Source organism: Amblyraja radiata, chromosome 24, assembly GCF_010909765.2.
Source record: "Amblyraja radiata isolate CabotCenter1 chromosome 24, sAmbRad1.1.pri, whole genome shotgun sequence".
Lineage (NCBI taxonomy): Eukaryota > Metazoa > Chordata > Chondrichthyes > Rajiformes > Rajidae > Amblyraja > Amblyraja radiata.
In genome coordinates this window covers 25,140,221-25,154,967 of record NC_045979.1, presented here as the reverse complement: position 1 = coordinate 25,154,967, position 14,747 = coordinate 25,140,221, and the positions used below count along the sequence as shown (strand labels likewise).

The following is a 14,747-nucleotide window of genomic DNA, read 5'->3' as shown; positions in this document are numbered from 1 at the left end:
TCAGCTCCCAGCCTTGGTCACCCTGGAGCCATGTCTCCGTGATCCCAACTATATCATAGTCATTAATAGCTATCTGCACATTCAACTCATCCACCTTATTACGAATGCTCCTTGCATTGAGACACAAAGCCTTCAGGCTTGTTTTTACAACACTCTTACCCCTTATACAATTTTGTTGAAAAGTGGCCCTTTTTGATTTTTGCCCTGGATTTTCCGGCCTGCCACTTTTACTTTTCACCTTGCTACCTATTGCTTCTACCCTCATTTTACACCCCTCTGTCTCTACGCTCACACATTTAAGAAACCCTTTCCCTTTAACTCCATCCTCCACTAGCCCATTCGACACCCCACCCCCCTTATTCAGTTTAAAACCACCCGTGTAGCAGTGGCAAACCTGCCTGCCAGAATGCTGGTCCCACATCCTTCTCCTTGGTGAATACCGAAGAAAATAAATTGTTCAATATCTCCCCCATCTCTTTTGGCTCTGCAGATAGCTGTCCACTCTGACTCTCTAATGGACTAATTTTATCCCTCGTTATCCTTTTGCTATTAATATAGCTGTAGAAACCCTTTGGGTTTACTTTCACCGTACTTGCCAAAGCAACCTCATATCTTCTTTTAGCTTTTCTAATTTCTTTCTTAAGATTCTTTTTACATTCTTTATACTCCTCAAGCACCTCATTTACTCCATGCTGCCTATAATTATTGTAGATCTCCCTCTTTTTCCGAACCAAGTGTCCAATTTCCCTTGAAAACCATGGCTCTTTCCGATTTTTACTATTTCCTTTCAACCGAACAGGGACATAAAGATTCTGTACTCTTAAAATTTCACCTTTAAATGTACTCCATTTCTCTTCCACATCTTTCTCATAAAACAAAATGTCCCAATTTACTCCTTTTAAATCCTTTCGCATCTCCTCAAAGTTAGCCTTTCTCCAATCAAAAATCACAACCCTAGGTCCGGTTCTGACCCTCTGCCACCTGACCCGTCTGAACCTTTGCCACCTGACCCGTCTCATTTCCTAACAGGAGGTCCAGCACCGCTCCTTCTCTAGTAGGTACTTCTATGTATTGCTGCAAAAAACTATCCTGCACACATTTTACAAACTCCAACCCATCCAGCCCATTTACAGAATGTGTTTCCCAGTCTATGTGTGGAAAATTGAAATCTCCCACAATCACTACCTTGTGCTTACTACTAATATCTGCAATCTCCTTACATATTTGCTCTTCCAATTCTCGCTCCCCATTTGGCGGTCTATAATACACCCCTATAAGTGTTGCTACCCCTTTCCCATTTCTCAGTTCCACCCAAATAGCCTCCCTAGACGAGCCCTCTAATCTATCCTGCCAAACCACTGCTGTAATATCTTCTCTGATAAGCAATGCAACACCTCCACCTCTTGCCCCTCCAATTCTATCACACCTGAAGCAATGAAATCCTGGAATATTTAGTTTCCAATCACAGCCCTCCTGCAACCATGTTTCACTGATTGCCACAACATCATACTTCCAGGTGTCAATCCAGGCTCTGAGTTCATCCACCTTTCTTACAATGCTCCTAGCATTAAAATATACACATTTAAGAAACCCACCCTCTCTTATTCTCTGTTTATTGTCTTTTTCTTCTCTCTCCCCTACATTTTGGGTCAGAGTGCTACCATTCTCTGCCTCCTGCCTCACACACTAACTGCTAGCTTTCCCAATTTGAGTCCCTCCCCCCAACCATACTAGTTTAAAGTCTCCCCAGTAGCCTTTGCAAATCTCCCCGCCAGGATATTGGTCCCCCTCGAGTTCAAGTGCAACCCGTCCTTTCTGTACAGGTCACACCTTCCCCAAAAGAGGTCCCAATGATCCAGAAACTTGAATCCATACCCACTGCACCAGTCCCTCATCCACTCATTTATCCTCCACCTCGCTCCATTCCTACTCACTGTCGCGTGGCACAGGCAGTAATCCTGAGATTGTTACCTTTGCAGTCCTTCTCCTTAACTCTCTACCTAACTCCCTAAATTCTTCTTTCAGGACCTCTTCTCTTTTTTTACCTATGTCGTTGGTACCTATATGTACCACAACCTCAGGCTCCTCTCCCTCCCATTTCAGGATTTCTTGGACACGTTCAGACACATCCCTGACCCTGGCACCAGGGAGGCAAACTACCATCCGGGTCTCTTGTCTGCGTCCACCGAATCGCCTATCCGACCCCCTGACTATAGAGTCCCCTTTTACAATTGCCCTCCTCTTCTTTTCCTTACCCTTCTGAGCAACAAGACCGGTCTTTATGCCAGAGGCCCGGCCGCTGTCGCTGCCCCCAGGTAGGCTGTCTCCCCCACCTTTACTCAAACATGAGTACTTATTTTCAAGGTGTACAGCCACCGGGGTACTCACCAGTCCCTGCCTCTGCCCGTTGCCCTTCCTAACTGTGACCCAGTTTTCTGTCTCCCGTGGTCTTGGAGTGACCACCTCCCTGTAACTCCTATCTATGACCTCCTCGCTCTCCCTGAGCAGACAGAGGTCATCAAGTTGCTGTTCCAGGTTCCTAACACGGTCCCTTAGGAGCCCCATCTCGACGCACCTGGCGCAGATGTGGACATCTGGAGGGCACTCAGACTCCATGACCTCCCACATCTGACATCCAGAACAGTAAACTGCCCTGGCCCTCATTCTCCCCCTTAACCGAATACAATAAAGCCTTACCCGGGATACAAGCCAATCAGCTGCTTCCTCTAGTCCGTTTGACCAATCAGAGGCTTCCACCAGACTCCTTCTCTGGAAGTGAGATCTGCGAATGGAACGTTGCAGATTTTGGTAGTCCTCCCACTGTAGTTGGCTGAATTGCAAACAATGACAGTACAGGAAGGAGATAGAGCTTAGTAACATGGTGTCAAGACGGCAACCTCTCCTTCAATATCAGCAAGGTGAAAGCACTTGTTATTCAGGAAACGAGGTGGTGTATATGCCCAAGGCTACATCTGCTACACTGCTGAAGTGGAGATGGTCTTGAACTTCAAATTCTTGAGCACAAATATTATCAATCGTGTTGAAGCTTTGACTAAGAAAGCAACCCAATGCCTCTGCCTCGTCAGACTAAAGAAGTTCAACGTGTCCTATGACTCCTACAGTCCATCTGAAGATGTTGGTAGAAAGCATCGTATTGGGTTGCACAACAGGCTCATATGGAGCCCCCCTCCCCACTCAATTCCATTTACACTTTATACTGCTAGGGAAAGCAGACAACATAATCAAGAGTCATGTACACCCTGGTCATTCCTCCAAACCGCGAATGTGTTCCGATCCATTCCGACACTGAAGTTTCAATCATCCCGGCGAGAGGGCCTGCACATTGTGCCGTCCGTAGGGGCGACTGCGGAGGTTTCACGGCCCCGACCACGGGTGAATAAAGAGGAAGATGACTGAACTTTATTGCCTTCCATCACAGTGAGAAACGTTGATTCCACTGTGGTGGATGTTTATATTAAATTAAATTGTGTACTGTGTTCTTTTTATTCATATGGCTGTTTGGTAACTCAAATTTTGCTGTACCATTTGGTGCATGTGACAATAAATTGAACTTGAACTCCCTATACCAGACGACCAAAGCTTGGGAGAATGTACCACCAGATTTGGGAACAGCCTCATCCCTGCTGGTATCAATTGGACTGAACTGAACATTCCTCTTATCAACTAATGGTGACCTTTCTACCTTTTTTTATCTGCACATTCTCTGTCATTGTAACACTATTTTTCTCTTTGCACTCACTTGCTGTTTTACTTGTGTATGACTTGATTGTACTCAATAGTTTGTGTAGATACAGTGAAAAACTTTGTTTACATGCTATCTCAGTATATGAGACAATAATAAACCAATACCAATCATAATATTCTGCAATATTACTCTAATCAATGCAATATATAGCCTTTAATATTTTTAGCTTGCAGTAAAAAAAAAAATTGTGGGCCTGGAACACTCAAGTCCTAACCCCTTTTCCCTATTGATGCAATTGTTTTACAAACATTATTTTCTATAAAGTTAGGTTTCTTGAGAATGATCTGTCAGGTTATAGGATAACTACTTAAATACGTAAAAAGAATACCAGATGGGTTGATGAGCTGGAGTTCTGATGTAAATCCCAATGACAAGAGTGATGAAAAGTGGTTCTAGATATAATGCATATTTTCTTAACATTTTTCAATTCCGTAGATATTGGAATGTTAGCATATGTGGCCCCACTACTACTTTTGAGGAGGGTAGAAATTGAACTACCAATATGTTGCTTGTCAGGCAGCATTTTTGGAGAACATGGATAAGTGACGTTTCGGGTCAAGATCTTTCAGACTGATTGCGGGGTGGGAAGAAAGCTAAAGGAGAGGAGCGGCAGGTCAAAGCCTGGCAGGTAGTTTTGGTGGTGGGGTGGGGTGGGGGGGGGGGGTGGGATTGATGGGCAGATGTTGGACAAAGACCAGAGATGAAAAGACTAGGTGTGAGACAAAAGGCTTGAAGAATTGTGCTTTGTGAAGCATGGGGAAAGAATGGGAGGTGAGGGGGAGAAATGAGTGAGTCCAGGGGGCACAGGGGAGCGATTTACGAGGAGGTGTGAAACAAGCGTGAGGCAAGGAGGTGTGAAACAAGTATTGCGTTGCGAGCTGTGAAGCTAGAGAAAGGAATGTAGTGGAAGAGGAGTGGAGAAATTGGTATGAGTCTATGTGCCCCACCGGAGCGAAGGAAGGGAAAGGACGGGGCATCTTTCCATCAAAATTCCCCCCTTGCCTGTATCCAGTTATTAACTGCCATGCTTTATTCTGCCCCTCTGAACTTTCTTTCTCTCCCGATCGCCACAATCAGTTTCAATCAGTCCGAACCTATACCTATCCATGTTCTCCAGAGATGCTCCCTGACTTAGTAATAAAAATACTAACATTTTTATGATGTAACAGTACACCTCGAAAAGAATAATAGAATTGAGAAGAATCAGCTTGGGTTTAAGAAATCAAAATCATATTTGATTATTCTATTCGAGTTCTGTCACTGGTAAAATTAGATAATAGGGTACTATTGAAGCCATTAGGTTTTCAGAGGGTTTTGGTGAGATCAAAAGGGCTAAAGTAATTTCCAGTGAATACATCTTAATGGAGTCATTTTCTTAAACAGTTGACTGCAAATTCTTGATCTACATCTTTCAACATGATAGCCAATTGCTGCCTGCCTTGGAGCAGGTCGTCATACCTGTGATGTACATTTCCTGACTAAATTTTATTAGTAAGCACAAAGATCAAAAGTTTTGGCTCAACAAGTAATTCATCAAATGCTGCAGCAATTAATTACTGTATCCTTTTTTCAGTGTGTACAGAAGCCAAGTCTGATCAATGATGAGAAAGACCAAGAGTACAAGCCACATGATATAGTTCAGAGGCAGTCTGTGCAATCCTCAGAGATGACCGTACCAGCACGACGTGCAAAACGGATGCGTTCAGAGGTAGGTGTGATAGTCCAAGTGATGGAATAGTTTTACCTTGTTTGCCATGCAGAATGAATCAACAAATAAAAATTGATGTATGGAAGGATAACTTTATCTTAAACAGAATTTCAGACATGTCAATCTTATGTTTGTGTCATTTATTTAATGTTCTTCAAGTAGGTACACTATATTCCCATGGTGCACAATTTATTTCCAGGCAAAATCAGCTTTTCTTCTACTTATGCGATTTAATTTTTTTAAGTTGAAATACATTACCAGGTACAGGGAAGCCTGCAATACAAAGGCTTTGTGTTCCAAGAATACAGTCCATAGCGTGATTTTCTGTAACACATCAAGAAACAAGTGTTTTAAAAAAGATTTTTAATTAAAAAAATATATATACAGGTGCACAACCTTTTATCCGGAGTTCCGGAAACCGAAAAGCTCCGAAACCCAGACATTTTTTCCAGGATGTCGTCTGCACACCAAAGCTCGCGTTTGGCGCCAAACTTGACCCGAAACGACCCACGGTCAACCCAGGTCTGTACTACTGTAGCGGCTGCCTCCTCCCCGGAGACCGGGGAGACACTTAAACATCTGTAAATCATTGCTTAAATGTTAGTCAGTTAGTTTGGAAGGCTTTTATGTGAAGGGGGGGGGGGGGGGGGGTGAAGGGGGAAACTTTAATTCTTACTCCCCTACCTGGTTGGAGAGACGGGGAGCGGGCAATGCCTTACCGGGTCGCCGTGCAGCAAGCTCCGGAGCGCTGTGGCCGCCGACTCCCAACATCGCGGAGCTGGGGCTGCGGGCGTCCGGCCGTGGGCGGCGCCGGTTGTAGCTCCGACCCCGGCAACTCTACCCCTGGCTGCGCGGCGCTCCAAATCCAGCGCGGCCCGCGGCCAGACGCCCGCAGCCCCAGCTCCGCGATGTTGTGTGTCGGCGGCCACAGCGCTCCGGAGCTCACCGCACGGCGACCCGGTAAGGCATTGCCCGCTCCCCGCTGGTATCCCAGCGCTGCGACGCCGCCGACTCCCAACATCGCGGAGCTGGGGCTGCGGGCGTCCGGCCACAGGCGGTGCTGGATTTGGAGCGCCGCGCAGCCAGGGGTAGAGTTGCTGGGGTCGGAGCTCCAACCGGCGCCGCCCGCAGCCCCTAGCTCCGCGATGTTGGGAGTCGGCGGACACAGCGCTCCGGAGCTTACTGCACGGCGACCCGGTAAGGCATTGCCCGCTCTCCGCCTCTCCGACCAGGTAGGGGACTAAGAATTAAAGTTTCCCCCTTCACCCCCCCCCCCCCCCACCACATATAATCCCTCCAAACTAACTGACTAACATTTATGCAATGATTTACAATGATTCCCCGGTCTCCAGGGAGGAGGCAGCCGCTCCAGACTTTTCAAGCCGCCCGCGCTACCTACCTAATCTACGCTAAAAATCTTCCATTCGGAAATCTGAAAAATTCCGAAATCCGAGAAGTGTCTGGTCCCAAGGCTTTCGGATAAAAGGTTGTGCACCTGTATACATTACATGAGAACAAATCTTTTAATTTTTAATTTTTGAGTCGTGATTTGTGAATTCTGTAAGCGTGAATTTTCATTATGTTTTAACATGTGGATTGCCTGTAATGATAGTCTGAAATCAGAACTTGGAAAATGTATTAACAACTTTAAAATTCTGATCGCTAGTAATAATTGTCTTAAAATGAAGAGAATCATGTCAGCAGTTTTTGAGATTTAAAAAGAAACCTGAAATCATGTTTTAAAATACAAGAACTAGTGACAAAGTTTGGGTTGTTGATCCTACCAGTACCACACCTTTAAGTTTTAAAATCTACTACTATTTTGCAATTTAAGAACAGCTTTGCTAAGGATTTTTTTTAAAAGACAGTGTGCAAACAGGCCCTCTGGCCACAAGCTGGTCATCTATTTTCCCCATTCACACTAATTCTGTTATTCCACCCCTTACACATTACAAGGAATTTAGAGGCCAATTAACCTATAAACCCACATGTCATTTGGATGTGGGAGGAAACTGAAATCTGAAATAAGAACATAAAGCTGTCTGTCAGCATTTATGAAGGGGTGGAGCACAACTAAGTTATGGTTCCAGACCTCTTTATCTCCCACTCTCTCGCATCTTAAATTGCAGCTGCTGATTATTACTTATTACAATGATATGAATTATTGCGCAGGACACTGAGAAAGTACTTATGTCATTGGTTTGTCAGTATCCGGTAATATCTTGTCAATTAGCCTGACCAATTTCCAGATCATTTAATTAATTTGCGCAAATCTGTCATCTGTTTTGATTTACATGTGAAACTCTAAGCTTACTTGAAATTGCTGAATTTAAAAACATGTTCCAAATTTAACATACTATCCATTTATGACATTTGCATATCAATCTTAATATGAAAGGGTTTCATTGAGACAGAGTAATTTTTAATTTACAGGTGGGAGATATAAAGACAGAGCCCAGTGACATCACTGATGTTCATGCTCATGACTTGCGACCAAAAACAAGGAGTGGATCAATGAAGTGTGAAAATGGTATGAAGTATAACATTTCTTCTCTTCTGAACGGATTTTGGTCATATTTCGAAGAACAGTTCAGTATTTTCCCCTCAATTTTTCTCAATACATTTTGCATTAGAAACTGAACACGTGAATTTTTTTTGCAGGCTCAGTTGCTTGGTTGGTACCTTTTTGAGTTGGGATGTAAAGTTAAAAAAAAAAATGATTGGCACACAATTGGGTACAGCAATAACTTGCCATTAGATTCAATTACAAGTTAGAATTTATCAGCAACAAGGGACTGAAGGGAACGTGTACATTGTACACTTTGTCCAGTCTTAGCCTGTGTAATCTTCAGGTGTTTTGATGGGATGGTAAACAGGAACATTTTTCGCCCCAGCTAATTGTTATTCGTTGAAAATGTTGAATTCTACTTCAAGTTTCATATGTAATTGCTCTTTAAAACTGGTCCCTTGTTTCAGTAACTTTATCTTGACATCTGCTCAGCATTTGGCAGTTTGATTGACTTTGCTTTGAAACCACATGTTCCATTAACAATTCAGTTAACGACTTTGAAATCGGGCAAGCATTGAGTAACGGTGTCATAGAGTGATAGTGTGGAAACAGGCTCTTTGGCACAACTTCCCCACACCGTCTAACATGTCCCAGATACACTAGTACCACCTGCCAGCATTTGGTCCATATCCCTCCAAACCTGTCCTTTCCATGTACCTGTCTAACTGCTTCTTAAATGTTGGGATAGTCCCTACCTCCTCTGGCAGCTTGTTCCATGCATTTACCGCCCTTTGTGTGGCAAAAGTTACCCCTCAGATTCCTATTAAATCTTTTCCCTTTCACCTTAAACCTATGTCCTCTGGTCCTCAATTTACCTACACTGGATAAGAGATTGTGCATCTACCCAATCTATTCCTCTCATGATCTTATACACCTCTACAAGATCTCCCTCATCCTCCTGCACTCCCAAGGAATAGAGTCCCAGCCTACTCAACGTCTGTCTATAGCTCAGACCCTCTAGTCCTGGCAACATCCTTGTAAATCTTCTCTGTACACTTTCCAGCTTGACAACATGTGTCCTATAACATTGTACCCAGAACTGAACACAATACTCTAAATGTGGCCTCACCGACATCTTACACAACTGTAACATGACCTCCCAACTTCTATACTCAATACACTGGATGATGAAGGCCAATGTGCCAAAAACCTTTTTGACCACCTCATCCACCTGCAACTCCACCTTCATCACTTGCACTCCCAGATCCCTCTGCTCTACAATGCTACACAGAGCCCTAACATTCACTCTGTACGTCCTACCCATGTTAGACTTTCCAAAATGCAACAGCTCACATTTTTCTGTATTAAATTCCAGCCACCATTCCTCAGCCCCCTTGGCCAATTGGTCAAGTTCCTGCTGCAATTTTTCACAACCATCTTCACGATCTGCGAATCCTCCCACTTTTGTATCATCTGCAAACTTGCTAACCTTGCCATGTATGTTCTCATCCAAATCATTGATATAGATGACAAACAGTAACGGGCCCAGCACCGAACCCTGCGGCACACCACTAGTCACAGGCCTCAGTCTGAGAAGCAACCTTCCACCATCACCCTCTGCGTTCTTCCAACTTTTCTATCATTCCAACTATCTCTCCTTGGATCCCATACGATCTAACCTTCCAGAGCAGCCTACCATGAGGAACCTTGTCGAATGCTTTACTGAAGTCCATATGTATAACATCTACAGCTCTGCCCTCATCGAACTTTTTGGTCATGTCCTCAAAAAACGTAATCAGATTTGTGAGACATGACGTCCCACATACAAAACCATGTTGACTATCCCTATTCAGCCTTGTCTGTCTAAATGCCTGTATATCCTATCCCTCAGAATACCCTCTTGCAACTTTCCAGCTATGGACGTTAAGCTCACTGGCCTATAGTTTCCAGCATTTTCCCTGCAGCCCTTCTTGAATAAAGGCACATTTGCCACCCTCCAGTCTTCAGGCACCTCTCCTGTATTTAAAGGCGACTCGTAAATTTCAAGTTTGCTGTACAAGTTTTTCAAGCACTTTCAAGTTTTGCTGTACATAACTTGTGAGAAACATTGCTTTGGCTAGATTTTTGCAGAAATTGTCTTTACTTTGCAGTGTCTACAATTAAGTTCCATTCTAGCACAATTTCTTTCTTGCCCTTAACCAGTATTTTATGCCTGTAACTTTAAAATAAGTTTTCTATTATGTGAGATATCTAGATTTATGGAATAATTTTATTGCAAAGCAAGACCTTTATGCATCGAGTTTTTGTTTCTCCTGGATAGTGTTGCATTGCAATGTCTTCATACTCAATTTGTTCAGAAGTGAAAGTCGTCTTTCTCTAAATTTCAGAAAAATACAATATTACTGGAGTGAAGAAGGAAGGAAGTGAAAACCGCATTAATGATCCTGAGCGAACTAGGACACTGCGAAACAACAGAAATACCATTGCCTCTAATATTGTAAATATTCTCAGATTAATTTTTATTGATGGTTGGTTGGGGTGGGGAGGCAAGAAAAGGATAGTTGTAATATTCTTGATATAATTTATTTAGCTAACACTGTATTCTCTGTATGCTTATCACATAGGTCAGCATATGCATTTTAATGAATGAATGAATAAGTTTATTGGCCAGGTATTCACATACAGGGAATTTGCCTTGGTGCTCCGCCCGCAAGTGACAACATGACATACAGTGACAGTTAAGAATGATACATAAAACATTAAATATTAATAATAAAACATTGTTGATTAAGCATGTGAATTAAATGAAATACCAGAGCAAAAGGAGGCTACAGATTTTTGGTTATTGAGTAGAGCTACTACTCGTGGAAAAAAGCTGTTTATATGTCTGGCTGAGGCAGCTTTGACAGTCCGGAGTCGCCTTCCAGGGGGAAGTGATTCAAAGAGTTTGTGGCCAGGGGGAGAGGGGTCAGAGACCCGCTCACTTCCTGGCCCTTGCAGTGTACAGTTCGTCAATGGAGGTAAGGTTACAGCCAATAACCTTCTCAGCTGATCGGACGATTCGCTGCAGCCTCAGGCAATTAAACAGCAAATATACAGCTCAACTTTCAGTATGATAAAATAAATGGCACTGATGCAAACATCAATGACTGGAACAGATTGTCCATTTTTGGAAACTGTTGGGGAATTCAGATTCAGATTCAGAAAACTTTATTGTCTGTCGTAACAGAAAATCTTCTTTGACGTGGCTCAACATACAACCAGGACAATGTACTGATAAGCAGTCATACAACACAGATTTCTGTGAGCACACACAGTGTGTATAGATCTTAAAAGCAAGTATAAAGATTAAAAACTGTAAATATAGACAAGATAAAAGTTGTGGATACGTGTAAAGTGACAGTGCGTCAGGGTTAATTTGTCCCTTGTTCATTTTTTATTTAAACTGTTTATGGCAATGGGTTCTTTGGAATGCAGTCATAGCCAGAAGTCTGCTTTGCAAGTGCTTCAACTGCAAAGGAGGTGAGTAAGATGAGTGATAGTGATCATGGATTATGTAGTTAAAGTAGACCGTGCATACGGACAGTTATTTGCCACAGACATGTTGTGACCCATGTGTCAGGATCAAAATGACACTTGAGGGTTGTTGAACATCCTGAATGGCAAGATGTCAATAGACATAAGCTGTACAGCACAGGATCAGGTCCCTATGACCCATCATATCTGTGCCAAACACAATGCCAATTTCAACAAATCTCCTCTGCCTGCACTGACTTGTTTCCCTCCATACCCTGCATATCCATGTGCCTATCTAAAATGGCACTATCGTATTTGTCTCAAGGCAGTGCGTTTCCACCCATGGCAGCACATCTCCTTTATGCTTTCCCCTCTGACCGTAGGGCTATGCCATCTTGTCGTTGACATTACCATGGTGGAAAAGTCCTGATTGTCTGTCCTATCTATGCATCATAGTTTTTTTGGCTTCTGTCAGATCTCAACCACCTCCACTCCAGGGCAAACACTCCAAGTTAGTCCAACACCTCCTTCCAGCTAGTAGCCTCCAATACAAGCAGCATTCTCGTAAACCTCTTCTGCACCCTCACCAAAGCCTACACATCTTTCCTGTACAGGAGTACTCAGTCATCCACCTTGTTACCAACAATGTGGAGAAAAGGGGATAAAGTCTTCCAGGCAATTAAAATGCTCGACTTTCAAGTCATAATTTGAGGAGAACTCTCAATACAACTCTCACCTCACAAAGATTTGCTCATTCATAGATTAATTGGTACTGAAATTACCCCATGTCTAGGGTGAGTAGAGAATCAGGGAAGAGTTGATGGGCATGTGAGAGAGAATAGGTTACAGGAAAATAAATAAGGGAATAAGATTGTTAGGTGTGCTTTGGCTGATGGCATGGACTCGTACATAGTAAGAACTGAACACCCTCCTATGTTGCAAGAAAATGGATAATAAATCATGAGAAGTGGTAAGTGGTCAAATGAAATTTCGTGAACTGTTTATAATATTTTTTTGGATCGACATTGAGGAAAATACTATGGAAAAGGCCATTTTGGATCTCGAGTTAAAAAAAAAGCAAACTGCTGGAGGAAATCAGCAGGTTGGACAATATCTGTGGAGAGAAATGGATAGATGGTGTTCAGGTTGGGACCTGTGTTCAGACTAATGGGGTATAGGTGAGACAGTTGGTTGAAAAGGTTGAGGGCTTGGTGTGAGTCAAGATCTGGCATGTTGGGTGGATTGAGGTAAGCAGGGGTTAGTTGGCAGATGAGTTAGGTGGGGGAGAGAAGGATGGAGAAGGTAACCAAGGCTGGCGGTAATGTGGAGGTCAAAAGGGTGCGGATGTTGGAATCTGATTGGAAAGGTAGCAAATGATTGTATAACTAAAAGGAAGAATGGTCAGTAGAAGAGCCCTGGATGGAAGAGGAAGAAAAAATAGGGACCGGGAGTAAAGAGGAATGGCTGCGCAGTGGATAGAAGAGGTGGCGGGAAAAGGATTTGGGTGATGGCAGCAGCGAGAGTTGAAGGAAAAATCTATGTGGGGGGGGGGGATTTTGACTTGAAATTGGAGAATTCAATCTAACATAATCGTACAGTCTGCCCGTGCGAATTTAGTTACGACTTCGGCGAAAACGTGGCCCCTATCCACTAGGTCCACCCATAGCTCCCATTGCTAGCTATTTTAATTCCCTTTCTGATTCACATGCAGACTGCTGACCTGTCTGTTCCATGCCACATCCAGTGCCAGAGAGAGACCTCGGTCAAACTAGATGAGCATCTTATATTCTGCCAGTGTAGCCAACATCCCAATGGTGTGAAATTGAATTCTCCAATATTAGGTAAACCCACTCCTTACCTCTGATCTACATCTAAAAGGAGGAAGGATAAGTAGGTCATGTCAGGAAACCTTGGATGATGAAAGATGTAATTTTGCTCAAGAAGAAAATTGAAGTGTATGTAGGTTTAAGAAGATTAAATCAGACAGGGCTTTTTGTTGAAGTGATTCAGTAGAATGGGATGAGATTACAAAGAACTTGACAAGTGATATGCCGGGGAGATGTTTTCCTCCTGGCTGAGGGGTCTAGGACCAAGCTGATAGCTTGAGAAGAAGAGGCCATTTGGTATTGAGATGAGGAAAGATTTCTGCACTTGAGTGATGAATATCTGGAATATTTCTTACCCTTGAATATTGTGAAGGCTCCGTCATTAATTTCATTCAAAGTAGACATTCATGGATCTCTGGATATTGAGAATCAAGGAGTGTGGATTAGTTTAAGGAAAAATTAGCCTGAGATAGAAGATCTGCCATGATGCTCATGAATGGTAGAGAGTCAAATGGACTAGTCCTGATCCTATTTCTTGTGTTATGGCAGAACACTTTACCCTTCCATTGAAATCGAAGTGATTATGTTTGAGGGTTAATGTGCATATGTGGCAAACAGACTGAGGAAGGTGGATTTCATTGCACACTGTCTGATTTAGGTGAAACTTGAAAGTGAAAGGAAAATAGATAATACTGTTAATTAATATTCAGCAAGTCGAACAGCATCTGTAAGGAGAGAAACAGGTTTTGGGTCAATAACCTTTTAAGTCATTGATTGATTGAAGGATACAGCATGGAAAAACACTCTTATTTTCTTGCGTATGGCGTGCACAGCCTAAAGTTGTAGGACAACTTGATCTATTTGATCTTATTTGGTTGTGCACGCCAGGTTGATTGCATTCGTCGAAACAGGGCGGACTACGTGAAGGTTGCAATATCCCACCCCAACACTCTTATCAGGATTACTGAATCCACATGGACCACCGATCACCAGTACACATTGGTTTTATGTTAGCCCACATTTGCATCCACTCTACACATTACAAACCTGCACATATTTGAATGGGGGGAAACCAGAGCACCTGGAAGAAACATTTGCGGTCACAGTGAGAACGTGCAAACTCGACAGCAAATGTAGTATCTCTATTTGAGGAGGATGAACTTTGTGATTGGAAGCCTAGGACTAAGGTGTACCAAAGGAATCTCTGCTTACATTGTCTAATAGAAACATACAAAATTCTTAAGGGGTTGGACAGGCTAGATGCAGGAAGATTGTTCCCGATGTTGGGGAAGTCCAGAACAAGGGGTCACAGTTTAAGGATAAGGGGGAAATCTTTTAGGACCGAGATGAGGAAAACATTTTTCACACAGAAAGTGGTGAATCTCTGGAATTCTCTGCCACAGAAGGTAGTTGAGGCCAGTT

At 43.1% G+C, this 14,747-nt stretch overlaps 1 protein-coding gene across 2 annotated transcripts in view; it reads left to right on the top strand.

Moving 5' to 3' along the window:
• The window catches only part of kdm5b (lysine demethylase 5B), a 109,289-nt gene that overhangs the window by 16,743 nt on the left and 77,799 nt on the right, over positions 1 to 14,747 (top strand). For both annotated transcript variants that reach the window (XM_033042666.1, XM_033042668.1), the window contains exons 5-7: positions 5,340 to 5,474; positions 7,908 to 8,004; positions 10,371 to 10,480. In XM_033042666.1, coding sequence (XP_032898557.1) covers positions 5,340 to 5,474; positions 7,908 to 8,004; positions 10,371 to 10,480 — 342 coding nt within the window. The remainder of the gene's footprint in view (positions 1 to 5,339; positions 5,475 to 7,907; positions 8,005 to 10,370; positions 10,481 to 14,747) is intronic.